The sequence below is a fragment of the Myxine glutinosa genome, chromosome 2, assembly GCF_964187855.1.
Source record: "Myxine glutinosa chromosome 2, kmMyxGlut1.1, whole genome shotgun sequence".
NCBI lineage: Eukaryota > Metazoa > Chordata > Myxini > Myxiniformes > Myxinidae > Myxine > Myxine glutinosa.
The window spans coordinates 130,829,133-130,840,723 of record NC_136262.1 but is presented as its reverse complement, the minus strand read 5'-3'; the positions used below and the strand labels follow the sequence as shown (position 1 = coordinate 130,840,723).

General features: G+C 40.8%; 1 protein-coding gene across 1 annotated transcript in view; it reads right to left on the bottom strand.

The window, feature by feature from the left end:
- The window catches only part of LOC137421254 (RNA-binding Raly-like protein), a 182,290-nt gene that overhangs the window by 27,853 nt on the left and 142,846 nt on the right, over positions 1 to 11,591 (bottom strand). Inside the window, exon 5 of the mRNA XM_068107128.2 lies at positions 8,694 to 8,857. Coding sequence (XP_067963229.2) covers positions 8,694 to 8,857 — 164 coding nt within the window. The remainder of the gene's footprint in view (positions 1 to 8,693; positions 8,858 to 11,591) is intronic.

The window sequence follows — 11,591 nt, the reverse complement described above, 5'->3', positions numbered from 1 at the left end:
GGGTGTACTTACTTTTTCCACATGCGAAATTTGCATTTATGTTTATTTAAATTATACAATGGACTCCATAATGTAAATGTTTCATGATATTTGTTATATTATATCACCTTTATCTATCAATATTGTTGAAATGAAGATAAAATAGCTGTATGTTGAAATATGTTGAAAAAGTCAAAACTTTACATGGGGTGTACTTACTTTTTCATGTGACTGTATATGTGTGTTGGTGTATATATGTATATGTGTATGTGTATGCATGTGTGTCAGTGTACATGTGTGTGTACGTGTGTGTGTGTGTGTGTGTGTGTGTGTGTGTGTGTGTGTATATATATATGTGTGTGTGTGTGTGTATATGTGTGTATGTGTATATGTGTGCATGTGTGTCAGTGTGCATGTGTGTCAGTGTGCATGTGTGTCAGTGTGCATGTGTGTCAGAGTACATGTGTGTCAGAATACATGTGTGTATGTGTGTGTGTGACCCACTCTCTCCCGTGTGCGTGATGTGGGAGGGAGAGGATTTGAGCTCTTAAAGTCACATTTTACATGCGATGTAATAACACATTTCAAACTGTATTTCCCATGTGCACGCACATGCATTTACATGTTATCAGAAGTAAATACATTGCCAGTAACCATTTTGTGAAACTATGTGCATGTGCAGCATCTAACTCAATATGTCGAAATGTCACACACGTCCATGCCCGTGGGATTCCCACGGGTGACCCCACCAGTAAATAATATTAGCTTTAATCTGTAATAAATAATATATATATATATATATATATATATATATATATATATATATATATATATATATATATATATATATATATATATATATATATATATATATATATACAGTCATCCCTCGTTTATCGCGGGAGTTACGTTCCAGAACCCCCCGTGATAGGTGAAAATCCGCGAAGTAGAAACCATATATTAATTTTATTATTTTTATATATTTTAAGCCTTTAAAAACCCTTCCCATACTCTTATAAACCTTTCCCACGCTCTTATGAACCCTTTCTACACTCTTAAACACACCTTTGAGACCCATCCTTAGTCCTTACGTATTAGAAAAATATTTGTACGTGTATATAAAGCTGTACAGTACATTGATGCAAGTTCTTTTATAATTGCAATTAATTAACAAACAAACATACACATATGATCATGGAACTACACAAGTACAGTACAACAAAGTATTTACATTGATGCAAATTGTGTTTTTGAAAGCAAAAGGCAATAATTGACAAAAGTGCCTTTAATCAAACCTGAGGCCTAAGCATAAAGAAGTCTTCATGAGCTATTCAAAATAGAGATGATGATTAATTTTGAAAATTAATAAGAAATGCATTAGCTTCCTCTTGCATATGCAGCAGCTTCCTGATGGTTAATTTGTAGGAAGCAGTGGGGGGGTGGAGAGGAGGTGAGGAGGGTGGTTATTCCTGATCTGATGCAGTGATGAAGCAGATATCTCATCTGTATCAAAAGGTAATGACCGAAAAATCCCATCCTCCACAGCCTCGGTCATTCATGTTACTCAGCGACTTAATTTAATTGCAGCTTTAGACAACATCATCGAAATCGTCATCATGATCATGTGTCTCTAAGTTGTAAACATAAGTTATTGTAAATTAGAGGTTACCCAAAGTATGATGACTCTTAAAACCATATTGATCATTAAACTGCAGGACACAGTTTGGCATCAACCTTGCAAATTACTTAAAGTAGCGAAGAACCGTCCAAGAACCCTCCTTATGGATGGGTTAATTACCCCCAGAATCATGGACAAGTTAATTACCCCCAGAATACGGGACTTGCAAAATGCGCGATTCTTTGTCTACTCATTTATAATGCGTATTTTATTTCGATTTACTGTAATATTCTTTTAATATAGGTTTTAATTAATGTGTTATATTTTTATTTTTATTATTATTAATTTTTTAGGCTAGAAAATGCTTATTTTACCGCAAAAATAATTAAAATCTAAAAAAATTAAAATACCTATAGGCCGCAGAATCCCGCGATATAATGAAAAATCCGATATATAATTTTACATATACTAGCGAGAAAAACCCGCGATGTACCGAAGCCGCGAAAAGTGAAGCGCGATATAGCGAGGGATGACAGTATATATATATATATATATATATATATATATATATATATATATATATATATATATATATATATATATATAATAAAATAGCATCATAATATAAAATAAAAAATAATAAAAAATAAATAATAGCTTCAATATATATAATAGCTTTCATCTGATTTTGAACAATCAAGTTTATTTTCCAATATAGCTATACATTATTGATCCCTTTCTTCTTCTTCTTCTCTTTCTTCTTTGAATTCATTATTTCTTATTGGCATCAAGCAGAACTGGTCAACAACTAAAACCACACATCATGGGGAATGTGTCTGATGATCAACAGTTGGCTTCATGTCAACTAATTGGTATCAGTGTTCCCCATCCTGATTTAAATGTACACTAGGAGAGGGTCAAGATGTGCACGACCAATCAGTGGTAGGGAAGGGAGGTTACACAGTGACCAAAGATGACATGGCAAAGATTATTCATCAATACTTTGCATCTGAATTTGCAAACTAAGTACTTTACCTGCTTTTTCATCAATACCATCAATACCAATCATCAGGTATGACAAGATAAATCGGAAGTCACAAATTATTTTTTAGAGATATCTACATTTCCTAAATCAGGATTGAAAGACGTCTTCCAAACATTTGGAATGTCTTTGAATCCTAACAAATCTCACTCTCACTATCTATCTCCAAAAGGATCATCTGGCAACCCCTACCCCATCTACCTTCTAAACAATCCTCTTGAGGAAATTCAGTCATTCAAAGTCCTGGGTCTCACTATCAGCCATGATCTTTTTTGGACAAGATGGATACAGCAGAAAACTCCAAGGAAGAGAAACTGGAAATGGATGAAGGGGGAATTGGGGGAAGGCGGATTAGCAAGGGCAGAAAAGATCATGGTTTTGGATTGAGGACGATCTGAGATGGTGGTGAGCAGCTGTCTTGAAGACCTGGAGGAATGGAATATATATATAGAATGATCGTTTTAAATTTAAGGCCATTGTCCCCACTACAGTGGGGGTTAGCCTTGCGGGCCCCATGACAATCATGGTTCCCTGTTTGAGGCAATGTTTTTATGGCCGGATGCCCTTCCTGGCGCCAACCCTTAGTCGCCTCTTACGATGCGCAGGGATGCGGTGTACCTATTCTAAACCGGGGTACACACTGGGATCATTCATCCCAGCAAGCTGGTACTCAATTTGCCGACCTCGGAAGGATGACAGGCTGAGTCAACCACCCTGGCGTTAATTCAGCGATCGACCGGGATTCGAACCCAGGACCCTAGGATCCCAAGCCGGCAACCTAACCGCTAAGCCAACACCAGGCTGAAGCTTGAAGACCTGGAGGAAAGGATGAGATTAAAGAGAATGTGGAAGTTGGTTACACAGGTTATAAAAAAGAAAAATGAATGAGTAGAGGTGAGCAGTGATCCTGGATTTGGGTAGTTTCACCAGAAGGGGGTTGATGGTGGACCATGGGAGCTCTGCAGCAACCAAAGATCATGGAAAGAAAAGAAAGAAAAATCATGAAAGATTATGAAAGATAGTGAGATCCAGGAATTTCAGTGATAGATGCAATGATCGATTCCATGACTTTGCTTATAATTCGAAGGTTATAGGCCTGTAGTTACTTTGTTTATATAATGCTGTGATGTTGGCTGACTTCCAGGTAGACAGGTGAGGTGACCTAGAACACATTATATGTTGAAGATGATGTGCAAGAGCGACAAAGCTGATTTCTAAAGTTGTGTGCATTGATGCTTTCAGGCTTGTTGAAGAATCTGAGTCAAGGTTTGCCAAATAGCTCTCCACTTGTTCAGGTGAGAAAGACAGTTTCCAGGAGGAGTTGGGTACAAGAGGGTATGGTAGGTATAGAGCGAGGGCACAAGTACACAAGATTTGAAGTGAAGGAAGGCATGGAGAGGGTGAGCACACTCCAGAGACAGACTTGCCAAGACTACAAGGTCAATGAGAAAGAAGACAATTTTGAAAGTTCAGCCTTCCCGTTGGCTAAATGTTGTTTTCTGGCTCTCAAGTGAGTAAACACAAACTTGTTACTGGCTTTGCAGAACAATCGGAGGTTGCCATCGGTCAGATTTGCTTTCCAGGAAGAGAAGGCAAGTTGTTTGAAAACAATTGCCTCATCACATAATTCAGTGTAACAGGGGTGAGTGTATGGGTGTGATGACTGCAGTTGAGATGGGATACATCTGTGCATAAGGAAAAGCAGGCTTTTGTGGAAGACACTGATTAAGTGTTCATCTGAAAAAGATTCGTGTGATTTGACTCGGTCAGCAGAGGTGAATGTTTCGGGAGTGTATTATGGTAATATAGTAAGTAGTAAGGTGGCATTGATTCTGGTTTTCAAAAACATTTTGATCAGTAAAGGGCGCACGTCGTTAGAGGCCACTCAAATACCAAAGAGATAATTAGCTCAGGAAGAGGAAACATTTTTCTAATGAATGAGGATTTACATCAGGATTGAAGGTATTTCATATTGCAGATGTGCAGCAGGTCTGCTTATTATTTTTATATCATCTATATAATAATAGCGTAAGGACTCGACTTTGTTATCCCTTTTACGCCGCACCCAGTGACCCGATGCCCACGGCACTAATGGATTTACGATCTACGAACCGCACTCTTTGTTTATCACCTACAGCCATGCTCGAAAAATCTTAATTAGCCGACGTTGGGGCCCAAAAGCATCCGATTAACTGCCGATACGACGCCATCTTACGATGCCATCATATTGGCGTCTGCTGGGTGAAGGCGAAGCAAGCCGTCTGCTGATTGGACAGGCGAAGGCGACAGCAAGCCGTCCACTGAGTGGACAATCCAGAGCATGCATTTGTGCCGGTGTCGGCGATCGTTGTTCATATACGCACTCTTCATTCTCATCTTTCTTCCTAACTCTTACTCGGACAAGCAAATCCCCTATGCCATCCATAATAGTACACTCTATCCATACACCACATCCTCCCTTCCGTGGATGTTCCACGGGTTTCTGGCTAGTTATTATTATTACTAGGAAAATACGTGTCCCATGGGCAATCATTACAATACATTCAATACATTCTCTTTGTACAAAGTGTACAATGCATTCTCTTTATTTGGGTGGTGTATAGGCAACAAATCACTGCCTCAATCACTCCCGAAAATAAAAATAATCCTGAGTTACATACATGAAGCAAAAACATGTCTACTGCTTATGTGCATAGATAATACATTGTGGTTATATAGCTCAGATAATTCCAATTGCACTGGCCCATAGGCTGACATCAGAGGCCTGAAGCTGAAAGCCTGAGGCCTATACATGCTGTTGCCTTCACAAGGCCCATGATGCATATTGGCTCCAACCTTTTGATATTTGATGATCCTTTAATGGTCACTTACGTTGTTTTACACTGAAAGGAAAACTTACAGGGAGGGCATGATGATTGTGAATATGACACATCCGAAGATGTATTAGGCTTACCATAGCACCAAAATGGTACACGTATGATTTTTTTTTCAGGTTGCAAATGTGGGTGGTGTCAGGCCAGCTGTCCATCCAATGGGTACAGAGCAGAAATACAAACACTTGCGTCATTATACATGGATCACTCCATTATATTGATTATTAATTTATAATTAAAATAGCTGGAACCGCCTTTAGAGGCCATTTTCCCCCACAGAGCTGGGGTTGGCCTTTTTTTGGGCACCGTGGTCCCCTTTTTGAAGCAATATTTTATGGCCAGATGCCCTTCTTGCCGCCAACCCTGTTGATCGCTTCTTGCGACACACAGGGAATTACCAGTGAACTGGTACTCAAATTTGCCGACCTCAGAAGGATGACAGGCTGAGTCAACCCCCCTGGCGTTAATTCAGCGATCGACCAGGATTCGAATCTAGGATCCTAGGATCCCAAGCCGCACCCTAACCGCTAAGCCAACACTAGGCTATAATATAAATAGCTGGGAAGAATAAAAGCAGGTACAGAAAAAGTTGTATGTTCTTGGGGAGTGAGCCAGGAGGTTGCAAATTAAAGTAAATTAACAAGTTGCCCGTGCCCACACGAGATTCTAAACGGGGTACAAATGGAGCCGGCAAAAATGCAAATGGTGTCTTCTGTCATCGAGCCGGTAGCCGTGAGTAACAATTCACATTCATTTCCACATCTGATGCAACTTAAATGCTTTAATGGCGACGAAGTGTTCAATTTGAAAATGTTTGTTTGATACATTTAGCTTTTGATGCCTATTGTCCGTAAAAAAGAATTTGTGTTGTGGCAAAGCCAGTGACCAATTGCAAATTAATAGTAGGATGTATGTAAGTTTCAGTTTGTAGGAGTATGGAAAAGCAACCGTGATGGCGAATGAAAGTGATGGAGCACAATAGGATCAACACAACTCAATTAAATTCTGGTTGCCTTTTTATATAAATTATCTGCGTTAGAGTTGGTTCTACGTAGAGTAATTTGTAAATAAAACTGGCACACAATTTTGGGACAAAGAAAAGGGCAATAGTTTGCTTGGAGCAATGGAAGCAGCAAGCATGATTGTTACTGTTTAAAACTAGAGAGGCACTCAGTAGAGAGCATACCTCCGCTCCGCCTGGTTGGTCATATCACTCAATGGTGAATAATCACTTAAAAAATTAAATAATTTTCACATCCGAATCCATATTCAGATCTTCACCAAGATCGAATCTATTTGTCCTTCTCAGACACTCAACCAGTCCACCAAGTTTCGTACAAATCCGTCCATACCTTTTTGAGATATCCTGCTATGTATCGTTTTTGGCCCGATCTCCCAATGGTGAAGAATCACTTAAAAAATTCTACTAGCCGGATCCGAATCCGGATCGTCACCAAAATCTAATCATTTCGTCCGTGTCACATAGGCAACCATCTCTGCAAATTTCGTCCGAATCCTTCCCCAACTTTTTGAGATATTTTGTTCACAATCAAACAGACAGGGGTGAAAACATAACCTCCATCAACCTTTGGTGGCGGAGGTAAAAATGTATTTACGAGGTAAATGCAGAGAGCAAGCAAGAAGAGAGAGAGAGCAAGCAAGAAGAGAGAGAGCAAGCAAGAAGAGAGAGAGAGCAAGCAAGAAGAGAGAGAGAGCAAGCAAGAAGAGAGAGAGAGCAAGCAAGAAGAGAGAGAGAGCAAGCAAGAAGAGAGAGAGAGCAAGCAAGAAGAGAGAGAGAGCAAGCAAGAAGAGAGAGAGAGCAAGCAAGAAGAGAGAGAGAGCAAGCAAGAAGAGAGAGAGAGCAAGCAAGAAGAGAGAGAGAGCAAGCAAGAAGAGAGAGAGAGCAAGCAAGAAGAGAGAGAGAGCAAGCAAGAAGAGAGAGAGAGCAAGCAAGAAGAGAGAGAGCAAGCAAGAAGAGAGAGAGCAAGCAAGAAGAGAGAGAGAGCAAGCAAGAAGAGAGAGAGAGAGAGAGCAAGCAAGAAGAGAGAGAGAGAGAGCAAGCAAGAAGAGAGAGAGAGAGAGAGAGAGAGAGCAAGCAAGAAGAGAGAGAGAGAGAGAGAGCAAGCAAGAAGAGAGAGAGAGAGAGAGAGAGAGAGAGAGAGAGCAAGCAAGAAGAGAGAGAGAGAGAGAGCAAGCAAGAAGAGAGAGAGAGAGAGAGAGCAAGCAAGAAGAGAGAGAGAGAGAGAGAGAGCAAGCAAGAAGAGAGAGAGAGAGAGAGAGAGAGAGAGCAAGCAAGAAGAGAGAGAGAGAGAGAGAGAGAGAGAGAGAGAGAGAGAGCAAGCAAGAAGAGAGAGAGAGAGAGAGAGAGAGAGAGAGCAAGCAAGAAGAGAGAGAGAGAGAGAGCAAGCAAGAAGAGAGAGAGAGAGAGAGAGCAAGCAAGAAGAGAGAGAGAGAGAGAGAGAGAGAGAGAGAGCAAGCAAGAAGAGAGAGAGAGGGAGAGAGAGAGAGAGAGCAAGCAAGAAGAGAGAGAGAGAGAGAGCGAGCAAGAGAGAGCGAGAGCGAGAGCGAGAGCGAGAGAGCGAGAGAGAGAGAGAGAGAGAGATACACATTTTTGTGGTACGTATAAGCATGCTGGAATGTGCATGCATTTGTACTCTGCTACATTTATCACTTTCAGTCCTCCGACTACTTTTTCTGATTGGTGCACCCTCAAAATACCCTTCTTATCTCCATGCTATTCGGAAAAAAACGATCGTATAATGCATAATGCATGCACACCTGCACACGCAAGCACCTTTTTCTTTTTCATAAATCTGTTCCTGACACCAATTCTCATAAAATATTGAACAGTAACAGCTATTCCTCAAGAATTATATATATATATATATATATATATTTTTTTTTTTTTTTTTTTATCAAACTACTTCTACAACACCTTATAATTTATATAACAAACAAATGTTGTCAGATTGTTAAGTGTATTTATTTGTCCATTAGGTTTCCAGTTCACAAAACTGTATTGAGAGTTGTTTGCATGACATACTGTGTATATTATTGTGTTCCACCAATATGTTCCTATTGCAAATTTCCCGTCATGTTAGGGTGAAGACATTCCTTTTGTCTGTTACCATTCCTTTTATTACCTTATATCCCTTGTTCCCTCGTTTTGTGTGACCCTTACCATGGGGTGCATTTGTGGCAATGCTGGTGAATTGAAATTGAGGAGTTGACCTCAGGGGAAACCTGCCTTTGTCCTTGCGAGGAAAAGACATCAGGCTGCGGGCCCGTTTTGCAACTGGCAAAGCATGTGGTACAAAGTGCAATTCTCCTGGAGCCTCATAAAATCTGTTAGACACAGAAAACACCCAAACATGTAAGCAAGCTCCAGCAATGTATAATGAAAACACGAGAAAAACAATTACCAATTAGAACGGCACTCTTCGACGTCACGACGTCGACCGATATGCCTCCGCCCACATTATTACATCATTATAAATTAAGTTTGCTTTAAATCCATTCAGCTGTTCTCAAGTTATCATATGTTTACCTGACATGACCTCTGACCTTTGACCTCTTGACCCCAAAATGTAATCAGTTCATGTCTACATGATTATGCATACTTGTACCAAGTTTTAATTTAAATCCCTTCAGCTGTTCACAAGTTCTCACATGTTTACCTGACATGACCTCTGACCTTTGACCTGTTGACCCCAAAATCGAATCAGTTCATCTTTACATCATTACACATACCTGCACCAAGTTGGACTAAGATCACTTCAGCCGTTCTCAAGTTATCTTGGGAACGAAAACCTATCACGGACGGACGGACAGCCAGACGGACAACCTGAAAACATAATGCCTCCGGCGACGACGCATCTTTTGCAAAAACATGTTGATAAATGTGCCTTCAGATAGTGTGTTGCACAGTACAGCCACTTTCACCTCTTTTGAATTAACTATGTGCATGAGAGATTTTCCAAAATAAAATAAATGTATAAATACAATATGTTAAATCAATAAATAATAATGGAACGGAGATAAGTTCCATTTGAATGTTCATGGACTGTGCCATTTGAATGTTCATGGACGGATCCATTTGAATGTTCATGGACCGATCCATTTGAATGTTCATGGATTTACTGGTATGTTTAGGGTCATTGTCATGTTGCAAGGTCCACCTTCGGTTGAGCTTCAACTTTCCGACAGATGGCCTCACATTATCCTCAAGCACCCTCTGGTACAATGAAGAATTCATAGTGGATTCTATGATGGTGAGCTGCCCAGGCCCTGATGCAGCAAAGCTGCCCCAAACCATAATATTTCCACCACCATGCTTTACAGTTGGTATCAGGTTCTTGTGGTCAAATGCTGTCTTTGGTTTTCGTTAAACATGTCTTCTGGTACTGTGGCCAAATAGCTCTACTTTTGACTTATCTGTCCAGAGCACATTGTTCCAGAAGTGCTGGTCTTTGCCTAGGTGTTCATTGGCAAACTTTAGTCTTGCCCTGATGTTCTTTCTGGACAGCAAAGGTTTCCTCCTGGCACACCTCCCATGTAGATCAAATTTGTGCAGCCTCTTTCTCATGGTAGACTCGTGCTCTTTGACATCAACAGTAGCAAGAGCTACCTGTAGGTCCCGTGATGACATTCTGGGGTTCTTAGAGACTTCTTTCAGCATCTTGCGGTCTGGTCTCGGGCTGAACTTGCTGGGGCGGCCTGGCCTGAACAAGTTGGCAGTTGTTTGGAATCTTCTCCACTTGTAGATGATCTTCCGGAAAGTCAAATGATTGATTTCAAATTGTTTGGAGATCTTTTCAAATCCCTTCCCAGACTCGTAGGCATCTATAACCTTCTTTCTGAAGGCCTCAGAGAGCTCTTTTGATCTAGGCATGGTGATGCCGCACACTTCAACAACAAAGAGCAAACCAAACTAAATGTCTGAGGTTTAAATAAGACAGGTTCCTCCAAGATCCTCTCTAATGATGTTCTAATCATTTGCACCTGAGCTGGTGCACCTGATTCTAATTTTAGGTGTTTGAAGTAGTGATAAATGTAAGGGTGTACTTACTTTTTCCACATGCGAAGTTTGCATTTATGTTTATTTAAATTATACAATGGACTACAAAATGTAAATGTTTCATGATATTTGTTATATTATATCACCTTCATCTATCAATATTGTTAAAATGAAGATCAAATAGCTGTATGTTGAAATATGTTGAAAAAGTCAAAACTTTACATGGGGTGTACTAATGTACTTACTTTTTCACGTTACTATATATATGTAGAGATATTGTTGCGTTTCCGGGGTGAGAACACCCCTGGGGACAGATATCCGAACGAGCTTTACTCCAAGGCATTCAGTCAACAATGGCGAACCTTCTTTTTACACGCAAGGGAGGGCAGCGAAGGGTAGCGAAGCTCTTACCTTCACAGACCCCTCTGGAAGTCTTCGAACCTGGATGATCAACTCAAATCCGACAAGGAATTAAAATTTACAATAAAACAGGTTTAATGAAAATAAATGCCAGGGAACGTGAAATGCACAGTAAACCAAGTTTCCTAAATGGAGCGCCCGTACAAACTCGCCCCCACATGGAAATATAAAAGAACGAAAGTAAAAAATTATGTCTTTTGGTACATAGCTTTGAGCGGCTCTTGAACCCCGTCGGAAATCGTCACAAGCCCCGCATCTCGGCACGGGAAAAAACACAGGCCCTTGGAGCGCAATCCGCGCACGGGAAACACACAGGCCCTGGGAGCGCAATCTGCTCACTCCAGCCTACGTGCGCGAAATGAGCAGGCAGAGGTCCCTCCCCGTCATCTGCTCCAAACAGCACCGCGGTCTCTCCGGTTCACTCGGCACGGCCCTCAGCCGTCACAAAGCTACGGACCAAGTGCACCAGAGTCCACTAGCCGCAACTGCCCCTCCTCATGATCGTCGAAACCCAAAGCCAGGGATATAAAATGCAGACGTCAATGTCCCTGGCGCAAGAGGGTAATATGCAACTGTTCCTTTTCAATGTCCCTCGCGCAAGAGGACAAAATATCGTGACTCAAGTCTTTTATTCTCAAGGCT